General features: G+C 40.8%; 1 protein-coding gene across 3 annotated transcripts in view; it reads left to right on the top strand.

The window, feature by feature from the left end:
* Positions 1 to 4,424: 4,424 nt before the first annotated feature.
* Positions 4,425 to 17,737, top strand: part of MBNL2 (muscleblind-like splicing regulator 2) — a 72,189-nt gene continuing 58,876 nt past the window's right edge. For all 3 annotated transcript variants that reach the window (XM_010006339.1, XM_010006338.1, XM_010006337.1), the window contains exon 1: positions 4,425 to 4,598. In XM_010006339.1, coding sequence (XP_010004641.1) covers positions 4,425 to 4,598 — 174 coding nt within the window. The remainder of the gene's footprint in view (positions 4,599 to 17,737) is intronic.

The following is a 17,737-nucleotide window of genomic DNA, read 5'->3' as shown; positions in this document are numbered from 1 at the left end:
AGCAGGAATTTGCATTTATATGTGTTAAATTGTAGAAACAGCCTGCACTACACTACAAAGTGCTGAATTCTCTAAGAGTGAAGTGAAAAACTGTTTTAAGGCTTTTTGAGCTAACTTGGAGGTTCCCCTGGAGCTCTGTGTTGAGACCATGTAGAGGGCTCTACTCCTTTACTGGAAGTCATCTCCTGCAGAGCTCACTTTTTGAAGATAAGATCTTTGCTCATTGCTACACATTTTTTACCGAAGCATAAACACATGTCCAAGAAGCCTTGTCTTCTCCATTAGACAGATGCTACATAATCTATTGCCACATAATCCATCTGATAGGTAAAACTACTTACTGGAGCAGCCAGTATTTTGTATGTAACAATCTATTTTTCAACTGAGAGATTCCAGCTCATTTGTAATAGGTTAGGGCTTTGTGCTCACTTGCTACTCCCAAAGGTACTGGCTGCCTAGTTTTCCTCAGAACAAGAACCTTTTCTGGGAGCTCCTAGTGCCCGTGTGCTTTCCCTTGTCTAATAATTAAAGTATTTTAATTTTTTTTAATATTTTTTTTCTCACTTGGAAAAGAAGAAATAATTTTGTGATTTAGAACAGTAAGAAGATTTGAAGCCTAATACAGGCTCTTTCCCACTCTCTCAGGAGAACATGAGATTGGAAACATCCTCCTACTCATCCATGTTGTGCTAGCTTTCTGCAAAAGGGAAGTGATGCTTATCTAGAAAGAGGTATCTAAAGGTGAATAGTTTTTACGAATATGGATCTATGAATTTATTTCACTTAACATATGAAAAACTGCATTTGTAGATGTGTATTTGGGATCAATTCCATTGATCTAAGTGTTTGAGAGACTGAAAATAAACAGCAATAATTGTAAAAAAAACATAATTAGTTATTTTATACTTGAATGTTTTCTTCATCTTCAGTAAGAACATTCTGCATTTCAGTTGTCAATGTCCAAGTTTTGGTAGTTTGTTTAGTTACAGTGGGGTGTGTAAGCTCAAGCTTGAATCATTAATAACAATAACAACAACAAACAACTAAACAAGACCCCCAGGCAAACCAAAAAGCAAACCTTTTGCCTGGGTAAGGGACTCTGTTGGTGCTGAGGGCTCCAGGCTGGTGAGATCCCATTGGTTTTGGCAGGACTGCTGTGATATGTTGCCTGATATGTTGGGTCACGAACAGAAGTTGGAAGTGATGGACAGAAGAGCAGAGTTCAGACTTGCTGGACGTCCCAGTGCTCTGAATATGGGTGGGTTTTACAATATATAAAGGTCAGAGTGGGTTGTGATGTTAGTAATGGCCTGTGGCCTCGGGGGCATGTTATTGATGTCTTTTTACTAGCAATATTTTATTAGTATATTTTCCTTTCTCTTCCGCAACCAGCCATTTCACTTTCCTACCTTCTACTTGTCTTGGGTTTTTTTTGTTGTTGTTTTTTTTCCTCTTGAGTATTTTCCTCATGTCTTGAACTCTGTGTCCATTGGTTCATCGCACAGGGGGGGTTTCCCCAGTTTCTTTCCCCTCCCTTCTCCTTATATTGCTTATCTCCGTGTTCAGGCTTTTCTGGTGGCATCTCTTCCCTCACCCTCCTAGTGAAGGGAAGGAACTTCTGAAGCCCTCCATGCCTCTGGAGAAATCAGATAGCGATGTTATTTTTGACAAGACACCAGTTTTTGAGACAAAATTTTCATGCTTCTCTTTTTTTAGAAAATGTCCATGTAGGAAGAAGATAGGAAATAGGATGATGCTTCTTCTCTACCCAAACACTTTTTGGTATTAGTTCTTGTTGCAGTCTCAGAAATCATGTATGTGATTCAGTAGTGCACATTTTTTTTAAACCATGGCTACTGCCAGGTACACAACACACACTCTTTGCTTTGCTGCCATGTGCAATGTCTGGTTTTCTTCAGTCTTAACACCTACTACTTAAGAAATGACACTGTCATTTTTAGTCGTATGCAGCCCAGTAGAGTATTACTTGTGACTTCAGCAGTGTGCGGTATTACATTTACTCTTTTTCCCCAAATTTCCATCTGTCTCCTACATCTATTACTGAAAACCATTTCTGAATTGAAATGGGTGGCTCGAGGGAGAGTATTTCCTCTTTTACATTTAGCTAGCTAAATCATCAGCTCAACAAGCTCTTGTAGAGAGGCTCTCCATTTCTTTCCCCCTCTCTTTCCTATTTTTCAGTTATAAGTATTTTCTCACCTCTTTATACATTTTCAGCTGTACCTCACTCTTCATCGATGCCGTGGGACAACATTGGTGGCATATTTAATTTGAGGAATGTTTAGTTCATATACTATACTATGCTCCATTTGTGTAGAATAATTTTTAAATGTACCGATTCTCTTGCAACTCATTATTCTTGATGACCAAGTAAAGCTGGCTAAGTATCATCCAGACCCATTTATTGCACGTTGGACTTGAAACTGAATTTTTGAGCAACTGGCATTACATTACCTTTATTCATGCTAGCAGTAGCAAATTTTGGTGTAGGTATCTCTCAGTCACATAGTAAAACCCTTTCTGGTAGCATTACTAAATAATAAAAAAGCCTTTTGAAGTGAAGACATGCAAGTCAGAACTAGGATCTGTTCCTGAAACTGTGTGTGAGTAATTCTTACTCATATTACTAACAATACTGACTTCAATTAAATCAGATGAATCCAAGCACAGAATGGTAATTATTCTAGCATGGGAAAGCTGACAATGTTTTCAGAGCTATTTTTATTGATGCATTTTAAAACCTCACTTATACCACTCCTTCCCCCTTTCTTTATTATTGCACAAAAATAATCCATCCACTGTTCCTGGCTGGAGTCCGCAAAGTGAAAGTTATGTTCCTTTGAAGATGAATAGAAGGAAACATCATGTTCATGGTTTCACCATCTGCATATAAACTATAGTAATACATTAAAACATATTTATAATATCTAACCCTTTGATTTTTCAGATCTGTTTATCTATAAAATATCCGAGGTATTTTGCAGTCCCTAAACAGCTTAAGTTCCATATTTAAGTCTTAGATTTTGATGCTGAACCATGTATTTGTAAAGGTACATGAAAGCTGATTTAATCAAAGGACAATTTAGATAAAGAACTCATTAGAGGTTGATGACTTGGAGTGGTGAGCCCTTTCTTGAAGCCTTTGTGAATCAGCTTTTAGCTTTACGGGGAAACAAACTTTATTTTCTGGATATGGAAGGTTTTTTTTCCTGCAATTTTGAAATGACAATTTTGTTTTGTTTTTCCCCTGAGAAACAAAGACAAAGAGACAAAAAATCTGAACTAAGTACTACCGTCTTCATTTCTGAGGAAGAACAAATAACAAGTGACAGCTTATAATGCAATGGCACAATCTAAAGGGCCAAATGATGAATTAATGGAAATGGGGTATTGTATATTGTTTTGGAGACTAAGCATATTAGATTGAATTGTTCCACAACCAGCATGCCTAATTATTGTGTCTGCCACATTCGTCTATTTAAATAATTCCCAACTTTTGGATAGCTGCCTAGAATATTACTGCAGTACGTGTTTCAACTGGTTATTCCCTTGTCACACGTAACTTCACAAAGGAGGCTGGTTCTGTTTGGAAAAAAGAACTACAAGTAAGCTCTGGCAGTAATGTCTAATATCTGATAAAAAGGGACGATAGGTTTCGTAATGTTAATTTGAATGAGTTACACGTGAACTGATACTGTATTTGTTTTGTCAGGTCAGTGACTTAAAAAGTGCCTTTGTCAAGTCACTTTTATGAGTGAGGACTGCTACGCCTGTGTTCTCAAAATCCCGACTTTGCCAGCCAGACATTGCCTTCACCTCATACCTGGCAGAAGATACCTCATCTCTCTCCATTTGCCAATTAGTTGATGGAAAACTGAAAGCAGAAGAAGGGGAAGAATTATTATTATTATTCCTGGGACATGAACAAATGACTGTATTGCTTTTCTCGTGTGGTCAATACCAGCAAGCAACCATCAAAGAATTAATATTCTATCAAGGAATGCCATTTCATTGAAGGACCTTGGCTTTAAACTGGTGCATCTGTGATACAATCAACAGGCTCACGTGTTTTATGGACAGAAATGCAACTGAGCATGGTTTTTCCCAGCCAAAAGTCTACAAGCGGGACTTAATGATTGATGAATGACTGCTTGCTGATAAACTTTCTCTGTTTGTTCTGCTCTGTGTGCATTGGACATTGTTAATCATCCCCCACTTTTTTTTTTAAACCTTCGTTTCAATTGGAATTGAAATTATTTTCTGCTTATTATCTATTATCTGTTTGTTGGGGTGTTTGTTTTTGTTGTGGGGTTTGTTTTTTTTTCCTTCATCATTAATTTTGGAAATTTCTTCAGCATAATTCACTTGACAGCAATTTACAAATTTGAAATCAGATTTTCATCATGGCTTTGAATGTTGCTCCTGTAAGAGATACAAAATGGCTAACATTAGAAGTGTGCAGGCAGTTTCAGAGGGGAACTTGTTCACGCTCCGATGAAGAATGCAAATTTGCACACCCCCCTAAAAGTTGCCAGGTTGAAAACGGAAGAGTTATTGCCTGCTTTGATTCCTTAAAGGTAAGGAAAAATAATTGCATGTGTAGTGAAAATGCTGCCACATTGTCCTGAAAGTAAAATGTGAGATGTTGAGTTACAACTAAACCAGGTTAATCAGAAAGTACTTTTCTCTTGGTAAGATGCATATTAATACAAATGGTATTTGTAGTAACTAATTCATTTATTGGAGCTTTGAAGAGATTTCTTTCTAAGGATACTATTTTCTCATGTCATTATGTTGTTTACAAAAATTGCACATGAGTGTGGGATACAGGATTGCTTACAGCTGGTGGGACAATTGTATTCTCCCATTATTATTGTTTCATGACAAATTAAATATGCAGTGGCACAGTAATAGACCATTACTAGAGTCCTAATGAAACAAATAATACTTAAAGAATGCGGATTCTTTCATTTCAATCAACAGAACTAAGAAAATTCTATTCATTTCTTCAATTTTGACACCATAACGAGTTGTTTACCCTTGATATTGGGGTCTCTCAGATAAATTAATAACATGGATAATTAAGTGTATGGATAGTGCAGATAGCAGTGTAAGTTTAGAACAGAGTGAAGGGTTTCTTTCCTTCAGAGGATATTCAGCAGTCATGTTGTTAGGCCATCAACTTCCATCTTGCTAATGACATCAGGCACGCTTTAAAAAACTATTTTTAAAGTTCTGTGAAAATACTTCGTGTACTGCATAAAAGAAGATTAATGACCCCATGGGATTTGGGGAGTACACAGTGTTTTCTGTGATGATACATTTGTGTTCTCATGTCAACAGAAGGGAAAAGCTTATTTCATATAAATAATTAAAAGAAAAAAAAGAGCTTTTCAGATTTTATTGTGAACTTTTCATTGTGGCTTTGTGTTTTGGGCATGGGAGAATGTCTTGGCTTGCTTTTTAAATTCAGTGCAAAAGATTTAGATCAACATTTCTGTTACTCATGAAGAACTCTACTACTGTGAAAACATAAGTGAGTAGGAAAAGAAAATTTAGTGGTGTTTGAAAATGTTAATTTATTTTCAGTATACTTCTTTTGTGCAATGCAAGATACTGTGTTAGGCATTTTTCTGCTGGATTTCCTCGTTTCTTCTCTGCTTTTGAAGATTTGCAAGGAAGTAATTCAGTGGAAATGTTTGTGAGGGGGTTACATTCTGTATGTTCTGCAAGCCCAAAGAGCACCTTTGGAGTCATCTCAGTGTGTCATCAAGTGCTATTAATGACCTTAATCCGTGGATAAACTGTAACAGCTTCCTTGTAGATGTTCTTGTGTATTGGTTGCTTGCCAATGGGATTTATTTATTTATTTATTTATTTAAAGGGCAGGCTAGCATCTGCAGCAAATGGGCAATAAGCAGCTTTTATGAAAAATAAGCAAGTCAGTAGAAGCTAGGTTGTTTTTTTTTTGTTTGGTGTTTTTTTTGTGTGTGTTGTTGTTGTTGTTGATTTGGGTTTTTTGTTGGTTTTTGTTAGTTTGGTGTGGGGTTTTGTCGTTTGGGGTTTTTTTCCAAATAGAATTTGTAGCTGTTGTAAAGACCAGGGGCTTTGGCTGGGAGGCTGGAAGTGGCTGGCAGGGCTCAGTCACCTCTAGGCTGACAGGGTGGTGGGTTTGTAGAGCAGGAGCTGCTTCTGCTGCATCATCTTGGCCGAAGCAGCGACGTGCCTGTCCTGTCTGCTTGAAGCCAGCATGGCTCTTCCAGGCAGTACAGGGCACTTGCAGAGGAGATGCCAGCTATTCAAGCTGGAGACTTTTGTGCAGGGATGGTTATCACCCATGAATTGAAACTGGAGTTACAGCCTGAGCTAATCATATTGTGAAGACAAATCCTGAGGGATCACTCTGGATAACTTACTGACAACCAGCATCATTGCTCAGTGGAGAAAGTCCAAAACCATGTAAAAAATGTAGTCAAAGCACGCAGGCATGTTTTGTTCTAGTGTGGGAGGGCATCTGCTCTGAGGGGCCAGCTCACTCCAGCCTGCATCTTGTGGCTGAAGCAATGCTGCTGCATCCCACTGCTTGTCATCACTTGCTTTCCAGCCAGTGGAAGGGAGCATGCTCCTGGGCCTCCAGTCTTGTGCGTTCTAGTTGAGTCTGTTGGGTTAAATTTCTGGTAAAGGTGGGATTATACCAATAAATCAGACTGTGGCCTGAAGCAGCAGGGGTGGAGGTAGAGGTGCTGCAGGCACAGAGGGAGATTCAATAAAGGGGCAACAATGTCTTCAATTCCTGTAGCTCCTTGCCACTGAGCAGGGTTTGGAGCTGTGTTTTGGTATGCTGCTGGACCCCTCAGTGCATGAAAAGATTTTAGGGATCATTGCAAGCGCATGGCTCTTGGCTATGCCAGCTGGTATCCTCACATCCATTATCTCTGTTAGTTGGAGGGTGTTTGTAAATCACTGTACCTGTGGCAAGAATGTGCCTGATTAGCTCAGTTTGCATATACTGCTGTTTGAGGGACTTGGGTCATTAGTCACATGTCTTGGGTCATGTGATGTCTAGCTTTTGGAAATATTGGTGTTAATCATATAGTTCCAGAATAACTTTTTGATACCCAGCAAGCAGGGTAACATTTCATGTGAATAAACAGCAGCAGTCTAGAATTATAGATAAAATCAGAATTGAAGTTTTTAAAAAAAGCTATTTTCCTTTCTGAACACTGAACCACATTTTAATGCAGGCAATCATTTAGAGTTTATTTACATAAAAGCTAGAGCTTTGGAGACTCAGCATTTTCATTGTCTTGGTTTGATATACCTGCTGTAAAAATAAATTACAGCGAGTACATAGAGTCTCTTTGAATAAACATCTTTCTACCCAGATAAGACTTTTTTTTTTTTTCTGCTTCAGATCTAAGGATATGTTACATTTAAGTTACAGCTTAAGTTACAGATAGTTACAGCTGCTCCCTAAGAAATCAGTGAAACAGCACTCCCGAAACAGTCTCTCCTTTACCCCACTGATGGATCAGAAGAGCCCTTGTTTGGGGAAGGGACATGCACTCTCCTGCATGTGCGTGCCTCTTTCTTTCCAAATTTCCAGGGTGGATGAGGGAGCATGGAATAAGTATCTGCCAGCTTGATCAGACTGCTGAAGCATCAGTGTGAAGCTACTGGAGAGTCCAGCAAAGGGCCACAAAGATGACAGGTTTGGAGCATCTTTCCTACAAGAAGAGGCTAAGAGAGCTGGGACTGTTCATCCTGGAGAAGAAAAGGCTTGGGGAGATCTCATCAATATATATAAATACCTGCAGGGAAGGGTGCAAAGGGGACAGAGCCAGGGTCAGAGGTAATGGGCACAACCCGAAACATAGGAGATTCACTCTGAACATCAGGAAACACTTTTTCACTGTGAGGGTGACCGAGGGCTGGCACAGGTTGGCAAGGGAGGTTGTGGATTCTCCCTCCTTAAAGTTATTCAAAAGCTGTGTGGACGTGGTCCCAACAGCCATCTCTAGGCGGCCCTGCTTGAGCAGGGGATTGGACTAGGTAATGTTCAAAGGTCCCTTCCAACTTCAACCATCCTGTTATTGTGTGCCCAGAAGCATCTATACACTGACTTGCCTGTAGCCTCAGGGTTGTTCTAATATAGCAAAAACTGTCATTGAGACTGAAGGAAATAATCCAGCCAGACACACCTGCCTATCCCTACAGTGCCATGTCCTCCTTTGTGCTCCCACCACTGTCTTTGTGATTCTGATGGCGACAGCACTGTGGCCTTAGGCCAGGCTTCTGGAGTAACATGATTGCATCAGAATCCAAATTTTCCTGCATTAAAGAAGTATATTTGTATGTCTGTTGGTTTTAAGTAAAAGGTCAACAGAGTTTAACAGGCCCTGTTTGCTTTTAACTCAAAAAGGGATTTTTGGCTCTGAATAACTGTCCTTGCAATACTTGACTTCAAACCCAGCAAAAGTTGACACAACAACCCACTGGACTGATTACAGTTTTGTGGATCCAAAATGCTCACTGTTGAGGACTGTCTGTCTGAGCACTGAATATCCTTCATTTGTGAGATGCTTCAGGCTAGACAGAAATAGCTGAAGACTAATGAGCTTGGTTCAGATGCAGGCCAGAAACTTGCTGATTTCAAGCCAGGTTCTGCCACATGAGCTTCTGAGATGTGGTTCAGCATTTGTTTCTTGCTCTTTTGTGAAGGACAGAGCCTGGTCTGTTCTGAACAGGGAATTTTTGGGAGGTTAGGAGAGTGTTAAGTGGCTCATTCCTGTGCACATGCTGGATGCAGCAGTTGAACAGCTGGGTCCTAGCATTGCCACCGGGCTCCCTCCAGCAGAAGCCCCCCATGACTCAGCCAGCACTTGTGGCCATGTGGGCACACCCAAAACTGTACTGGGCAAGTGGCCTCACTGAGCTTAATGTGAAGATGAAAGTGTTTACAAGCTAATGGGTGGGAAGATGGAGGATGCTGAGAAAGCATCATCAGAGCCTATTGCCTTAAAGCCTCCCAAAGCAATTTTAGAGCCCATACAGACTTCTCTTTGGGTCCTGCAGTGTTTTTGCAGTAGGAAGGATCTGTGAAGAGGCCTGTCCAACTGGAAGGCTTGAATTTCAGGAGCTGCTCCGTTTATATTTTTATGCTTCTCTCTGAGTTCAAGTAGCTTAATTTAAAAGTGCAGAACCTGGATATATAACACTTAATGTATCATGCTCAGATCCTTCCAAGTTGAACATTACAATCAAACCTGTTGTCAAGGCTTTCTTGTCCTGCTAGTTGTAAGGATTAAAATCCTTTCAAAAGAATACTGGTATATAATGTGATGTCTGGGGAGAAGAACATGCAACACTTGCTGTATTTGAGCTGGATTTTTAAAAACACACACATTAAAATGAATGGTGATGTCTAAAAGGGGGAGAGAGGAGCAGCTTGGCAGATGAGAAAATATGATCACATGTGTTTTTGTGGGAGTTAATACTCATGTTCACAGGCAGATTTGGATTTTAAATTCTGGTCTTATTTCTCTTGCCTCAAACTTACACCGTTTCTGCAGGTCAGCTACTAGAAGGATATGTTGTCTAAGCTAATACAGATAACAGAGGATGTATCTTGAAGATACTGTCACAGCAAGTTTTATGATGATAACAAGAAAATAAAAGCTTCTTTAGGGCTACAGATGGTTTTTTCTGCATTTTTTTATCTATTTATTAGTGTTTCCACACTTTCAAGTGTTCTACTTATTGAGCCTGCAGACTGGTCTGAGCTGTTAATTTGCATTTTCATGAAAGCCTTTTAAGAATATGCCTATCTAGTCTCATTTGGCACCACAGAATAAAAGGTGATTGAAAGCTGTACACAGAGACCTGTTTACAAAGTTAAAAAGGTTCCAGAGAAAAAAAGAAATTCTAGGAACATCCACTTTGAAATATCTGTAACTGAAAAGAGTCTCTTTTAAGATGGCCTTGGCTTTATTTTTAAGAATATGCCTATCTAGTCTCATTTGGCACCACAGAATAAAAGGTGATTGAAAGCTGTACACAGAGACCTGTTTACAAAGTTAAAAAGGTTCCAGAGAAAAAAAGAAATTCTAGGAACATCCACTTTGAAATATCTGTAACTGAAAAGAGTCTCTTTTAAGATGGCCTTGGCTAAAAAAAAAAAAAAAGTCTTTGTAAAGTGAGCAGACAGGAAAGTGAGCTCAGAGTTGGGATGCAGCAGGTAATCATTTGCCTTCCTGTGATTCTTTGGTCGGTCTCTAAATGTTTTGCAAATTTCAAGTACTTGGGATCATCTCGCACTTCGAAGAAGGTGATACCTGCTCTCACTTGGCAGGTGAGGCAGTCTGAACATACTGTAGATGTGCACCATATGCACAGGGGATCAACTAGTTTTGTCTATATTAGAAAGAATGTAAGTGGGTGTTTACAGTGTCCTACTTGGCTGAATTTCAGCCCAACACCCAGTTATGTGGTGTGACACTATTCAAAGACAAGGTAAGTTTGAGAGCTGTGTCTACAGCTGGTGAGAGGAATGATTGAAATGTGCAAACTCATTTCTTCTGGGCAGTAGAGTGGTGTATTCCTTTTGGGTCCATGAATTTTGCCTGCTTTTCTGCACAGCGACCTAATTCCAGCAGGATGGGGGAGGGAGGAGTCTGCCCCTTTCAGTAGCTGTGGGCTCTGAGGATGTGGAAGTTGCAGGTTGAAACCTTCCAGTGATGGGTGATGCAGAATCCAGATCTTACTGTTTCTGCAGAACAGTGAGTCCAGTCACATCCTTTCTTTTTCATCCACCTCTGTTTTTTCTTGTAAAAATTCCAATAAACTACAGGTAGTCTGAGAACACCACCTGCCAGTAATGGATATTTAGGAGGTGGTGTGCAAACGTGCTGCCTTCCTGGAGTGCCCTCCTAGCTTTTAGTGATGTGCTGCTCAGGGACCTTGAGAGCCAGGCACAATATGGCTGAACTCAATAGCTCTTTCTTGGTGAATGTCTTTCTCCTGGATTTGTCCCACTGCTTTTTGAACAGTGTACCCCTTCAGCATCCACAGCATGCCACAGTGAGGACTTAACTTCATTGCACACAGCATGGAACCCACTTCTGTTGTTCGTTTTAAACCTCTTAATCTCATTACTACCCCCAGCTCTTGTATGCAAAAAGCAGAACATCTCCTGTGAGTTGTCCTGAGGACGAATCTGGGTGGGCTTTTTTTTCACTGGCTTCTCTCTGGAAGGGGTGTGTTTCTTCCCACTGAGTTGAAAGGAAGTCTCATGAGAGAAGACTTACTGTTTTAAACCTACTCCATGAAAATACTGTTCTCAGGAGAGGTGTGATTCCTGAAGGCCTTGCTTTTTCAGACTATGGGATTTTTTGGTTTTGAGTAAAGAGAAAGGGGTCAGATGCTGTATGAAATTGCCATCCTATTTCCTGAGAATATATTTCATGTTATACCTGACCTGTGCAAGTGTGAGCAGCTACTAAAGAGGTGGTTATATCCAGACCTGTGTCCTATCACAGTTAGCTCCCCTTTATCTCTGCTCAAGTGATCATGCAGCCAGGCAACTTGGTTGAATTGATCCAAAGGAAACAGAAGATTTTCATTAAATGTAAGATGAAACTATGAATTTAGGCAGCAAAATCTAGCATAAATTGAGATACAATGGGGTTTAAGAAAAGGGGGGATATAGGGCGTGTTTTCCCCTATCTCTGAGCTTACGGACTCCTAGTATTTGAGAGGGGCGTTTCTCATCTGTTGCAGAGCAAGGCCTGGAGGTGCAGCTCAGCCTCACCAGTCGTGGGGTTCAGCCTGTGGAAACATGCAGGGGTAGGAGCCCCCAGCCCAGTGAGCTGCCAGGGCTGAGCCCAGGGCTGGACCCTGCAGCTGAGGGGCTCCAGCCATCAAGTCAACTCAGAGAAGCAAGTCCTCACCTGCTGCCACCATCTTTGCCCTCAGACTAGAACTATGAAAAGCAGAGAAGTTGAAGCAGTTGAAGTTCATTATGTAGGCTGTTAGAAAATCTGGGTGTCTCCTTCAGGCTCTGTTTTGTTTTCCTGTTTGTGCCTCTCAGCAGCAGCACTGAGCATGTGATGCTGTCCTGGCTGTCATTAGTGTCCCCTGTCACCACCTGACCTGTTAGATTTTAAACCCAGGCACCTTTTTTTAACTTGATGCAAGTTACCTTCTCAAAGAAGAGCCCAGGTGGACACTTAATCACTGAGCTACCCAGACCCTCCTTCCCTCTTGAAGGTGTGGGAAGCCCCCCTTCCCAGTCACAGGGTTCAGTGCCAAAGCCTCTTGGAGATCAGAGCAGATGTCTTTCAAAGCAGAAGACCTGTCGCAACAGCTTGTGCCTCATTTGACCTGTTACAACCATCTGATGTGAGCGAGTGGGTGTTTACCCTCGGTTTTCACTGTCTGTTTTTGGTGTGGTAGAACTTGCCGAGCAGGTTGCCTGGCCCTTGGCCTGTGAAGGAGGATGAACAGCAGAAGTGGTTGAAAGAAAAAGCAGTTAAAGAACAGTCACTGACGGATCTAATACAAGTATATCTTCTTGTTCACTGAATCTCATTGTCCTGAGGGACTGAAAGAGTATTTAGTAGCTCCTTGGCAGTGGTGTTGCTGGGTTAACTCCTGGAGTTTGCTGCTTCCAGAAGCCCCAGCAGAGATTCACAAAGAGCATTCCTCAGTCGTTGGCCATACCCCTTCATCTCGGATGAAGCTGCCACTCATTTGTTAGTCTCAAGTCTTAGACAAGAACAGCTAGGCAGACTGGTTAGAGCTGCAGGAAACCGTGTGTGGAAGCGCATGCTGTTTGACAGATATTCTTCAGATTTTCAGGCACTTGGGGAGGCTTCATATACCCATTGATTCACTATGTAGTTTTTGTTGCTGCACCAACCTGTGCTCCCCTAAGCTTTATAATAACCAGCCTGTGGGTGTAGTGAAGGCAAAATTCATTCCAAGTCTCTGACTCATCCTGTCACTAGGATTTTGAACACAAAAGCTATTGCTTGCTGCCCACTCCTCCCGCACGCTCTCTATTAGCTTAGGTCACTGTTCCCACAGGCTTGCTTTCTCCAGGTCTTCCCACCTACTCCTTTGTTTTTCTGGAAGGTGTTGTTTGTTTTTTTTTAATTCCTTAGCCCTATGTATGTAGCTTTCTCTCAGCTCAGGTGTCAGCTGTTTTTCCCAAGCTGTTATGCTTTGACTGCATCATCAATACAAAAGATAGGGTCGTGTTCAGATGCAGGGATCTTCCTGATACAAAAGCCTAGAAGAGACAAGACTCGTGTTCGTATTAGTCCAGGTCATCACCATCACTAAAAAGATATTTTAAATCTAGAAAAAGCCAAACACAAAAGAACTGGGGAATTTATTTGTAAGTCTGTTTGGCAGCCATTCCCCTCTCTCAACTCTTATCTCCTCATCTGAAGACTAGCACCTTGCTTTTGAAGAGGTGAATTATATTGGAAACCCACTGCAAAAAATGGAAAGGGAAGTAGTTGTGGGTTTAGAGATGTTGGAACATACCACTGAAAGCCTTCTGTGAGGTACCTGTCTCATAACTGAAATGCAAGAGGATATCATAAGCATCCGTTTTCCTCCATGTTGATGTGTTTCTGGTGGCAGTGCAGGTGCTGTGCCACACAGGCCTTAGATTCTTGCAAAGTCTTGACCACAACAAAAAATAGATTAATAATGGGAAAAAGAAATTGTCTTCTTTTCTGCTTTGTCCATGAGCTGCAGGGTAAGATGTTGTGAACAGCACCCCACAAGTCAGAAAGCCCCAAAGCTTGGAAAGACAAGTCATTGAGGGGTAAAAAAGAAATAGATGCGTAGTAGAAAACCTATGAGAAAGCCTATAATCAGCATGAAGACCTATGAGATGTAGCAGCTGTGGAGCAACACTTTTGTGTGCATTTGAAGGCTTAAGGGGTCAATGGAGCCACCCTCTGTGGGGAGGATCTGGACTTGGTGCAGTCACTGCAGCGTAGACGTACCCTTTTCATGACGTGTTTCAAGTTTTTGGCCATTGTTTCCCTCTTGGTTCATTTGGCTTGAACGAGAGGGGATCCGTTGTGCACCATGTTGCGGCAGCTGCGTGGATGGCTTGGGTTAGCAGTTCATCAGGTGTGCTCCAGATATGTGCCAGATACCTTTTAAGCTTTGTAAAAACCTAATTAATTTACCAAATTTGAAATTCGATTTGGGCCTTGTGCATGCTGCAGTGAAACTACAGGCTTTCACAGCAAAGAAGGCCAACAGCAAGCTGGGCTGCATTGGGAATAATACTGCCAAAAAGGAAAGGATGTGAGGTGTCTGTGCTCATAGCAGGTAGGTTGTGTCCTGATGATCTTTAAGAGCCCTTCCAACCTTAAACATTATATGATTCTGTGATCTCTGACTGAACAGTTTTGTGTACCAGCTTACATGTTGTCATGAGGAGAACTTACTGAGTGTCAGTCTGGTGGCTGTTAGAAAAGCTCAGTTGTAACCAAGAAGCTAATAGAGCTGTTGGGACCTTCTCTGTTGGGTCACAGTGAGCCAAAAAATAAAACCCAGTGTGTTGGACACTAGACTAAGCTCCAGTAGCTGCTGTCAAACAGTGTCCCCAGCCCCCACCCCTCAGGCAAGTAAAAAACAGCACAAGCCAACTTTTTCAGGTAGATGCAACATGGGAAGTTCAAGAGACTACTAATGCTTCCCTCCCCCCCAAGATCACTTTGTAGACTAGGCCATAACTTCAAAATGAATATGCTTTTATTTGATGTGGATAGGACATGAGTATTTGGTCTTGATTCAGTTGCTCAAGCAAAGGCATTCAATACTATTTGAGGTGTCTTAGCGTGGTCTTGATGACTTTCCAGTGACATGTCAGAGAAGAATGTCGCATCTGCTGGCACCATGCAGAGGTCCAGGAAGTCCCAGGGTGCTCCAAATGATCTTGCTGACTTCCCTATGACAACAAAGTGAACTTCTTCTCAGGAGACAGTGTCAACTCTTGCTGACCGGAGAGTCTGACATCAACTGCATTGAGTAAGGTGGTGGACAATGCATTTGCCACAGTGATGACTAGGCTGAGAGGAAAGCTGGGGTATAGGCCAAATCCATTAATTTGTAGCAGAAAAATGCCCTCATGGAGACCAAAAAGGAGATGAACATTTTCAGTGTGTGTTTACAGTTTATTATTAGTAATGCCAACAGCCAATATAAACTCCTTGATTTGACGTAGTTGTGACCTGTGTAACTGGGCTTGTCTTTTGCTATATATGATCAAAAAAAGGTCTTTCTGTGCACAAGGGTGTTAATGACAGTGAACTCAAGCTATTTAAAAATAAAAAGATGTGCAACCTTTTACAAATTTAAATTGAATAGCACTATTGTGTTATTCATGAATATTTCAAAGCTAGAAATTAATCAGAATATGGTCTATGCATTTGAAAAAACACGTAAGTTACAACAAAGAAATCCTATTCCCCTGAAGTATAATTCACCATTGCTTCATTTTCAGATTTGAACATATGTGAAGTGCTATAAAATATAGATGTAGTTGGTTGCTGATATAAAATGGGAAAAAAAATATTTGTTTTTTAAAGCATATCCTAATGATCATTTTCTTAAGGTAGTGGATAATAATTAATGTTATGAAAATGCAGGGTACTCCCCAAATGTATCTTGCCTTACCTGTGTGCTTCATAGTGCTGGTCATACAATGTCAGTGTTACTAAGAATAGAGGCATGGGATTTGCACATGCAGAGATGGAGGCGTGTGGGTAATACCTATGGAGATATTGTGAGCATCTGTAAACTACAGTGTTGGTATCGAAGTGATTTTGTGCTTCATGCCAAACATGTTTATGCTGTTGAAGTTCCAGACTGCACTAGGCTTCAATATAAATCAATAAAAACATTAATTTGCTGCAAAATTCTCATTACTTTAGTGATGGTAGCATTAGGTGATTGGTATGCATGAAATGGCTTGTGTTCAAAGTGCAGGAAAAGTCTATGGTTCTTTTTCTTTAATTGAACCTTCTGGCTATAATTGGTTTTAGCCTGGATTCTTGAGGAAATGAGGCTTATGCACTCAGGCTGCCTCTCTATCTCCGCCCCCACTGACTTGTGAACCCAGTAGCCAATTTCAGCCGAGTTTGACAAAGAGATCATAGTCTCAAGGATAATTAAGTTCCTAAAAGTTTTTGTGAAAACAGGCAGCCAAAAGGTAGGATGGAGAAAAAGAGAGAGGCCTGTAAGCCCCCTCAAATGAAAGAAGAGTCTCTCAAAGAGTGCAACCAAGAGGAGATCCTTAAAATTCAGTCAACCACAAGGAAAGTGATTTTGTGGATTTACAATTGAATGTGTAGAACTCCCACTTTCATTTGTGCTGGTGCTTGCAGCACTACCCATTTAATGATGCTAGTGGTCTTTGTATGGAGCAGAACTGATGCAGAGGGCTGCTTGCAGTCATTCCCTCTTACCTTTAGCCTCTGCTTGCTTGTTAAGCGTAGTTTTCATTTTATCTTCCTTTTTCAACTTTTTCAAATAGCACATTTAGCTTTCTCAGTCGTTGGTTACTACTTTTAGTTCTTTTTCTTCAGGGAGAAGGAAATTTCTGTTAGGAATGCAGGTTTAGGTTTTATTTTAGATGGGTGTGCAATGCAGTGAAAGGTTCCCACATGATAGGTGGGGAAAGTCAGCGATGACACCCCTCACTGAAGCTGGCTGTTGTATAGAAAGCACAACAGAAATGCCAAAAGGCAGTAAGAGAGAAAAAGAGAAGGTGTAAGTCTCTAGTGTATGTGGTTAGAGCTCATCTGGAAGGGGGCAGTTTGCAGTTAGCATCTCTTCTGCTGTGTTTCTTGAGGGATTTTTTTCTTTAGACAGGCACTTGATGAAAAAAGACAAAAACTGTCCTGGAAGCAGAGGTGACAATGTTTTATGTAAGAACCATATGTCATTTTATTCTGAGCTTTAAGCATCTCATTTTCTTTTCAGGGCAGCAGCCTGTAGCCTGATGCAGGAGTAAGCTGGTCTTTGCTGTTACTCAAGGCTGGCCTAAGATATGTTTACTCTTTCTGTCTTCCCCCAAACTTGATGTTTTTGCAGTGTAATTAAGTCCTCCACAGTTCCACGCATAGATGATCTTTTAAACAAGTACTACTATAAAAAAACAGATTTAGCCAGCTTTCCCTAAAGCACCAACAATACTATAAGCAGATTTTCCTTCATCAGATATTTCAGCATGCCAGCTGTTACAATGTATGTAATGTGTTTAATGAGCAAGGGAGTTTATTATTAGGTAATTGTATAAGGCTGTTCTTTCTAATTAGTTATTTGCCTCTCAGTCGTGGATGTTGCAAAAAGTTCCACTGTGATCTGTGTCAATTGTATCATAGTGTGCTTTGATTTGCTATAAAGCAGCTGTGCATTGCAACACTGCAGGTAAGAATCAGGGCAGGGAAGGTAGCCAGTGAGGTTTTTATGTGAAATGAGAAATGTTATCACCAGGTCATTAAATAGCGAGTGAAGGTGAAATAATTCCTATCATATCTCTATACACGGCCAAATTCTACTTGGTGGGTTTGCTTCTTCAGATAGACATGGAAATATCAGATAGAAAAGTAGTACATTAAGTTAATAAATGTATAGCTTCGTTAAATGCCGTAGAGAAATGATGACAAATTGATTTTTGGTTCAG

Source organism: Chaetura pelagica, unplaced genomic scaffold (genome assembly GCF_000747805.2).
Source record: "Chaetura pelagica isolate M959 unplaced genomic scaffold, ChaPel_1.0 scaffold29, whole genome shotgun sequence".
NCBI classification, from domain to species: domain Eukaryota; kingdom Metazoa; phylum Chordata; class Aves; order Apodiformes; family Apodidae; genus Chaetura; species Chaetura pelagica.
Note: the sequence above shows the minus strand (reverse complement) of the source record. Positions and strands in the feature narration are given on the sequence as shown.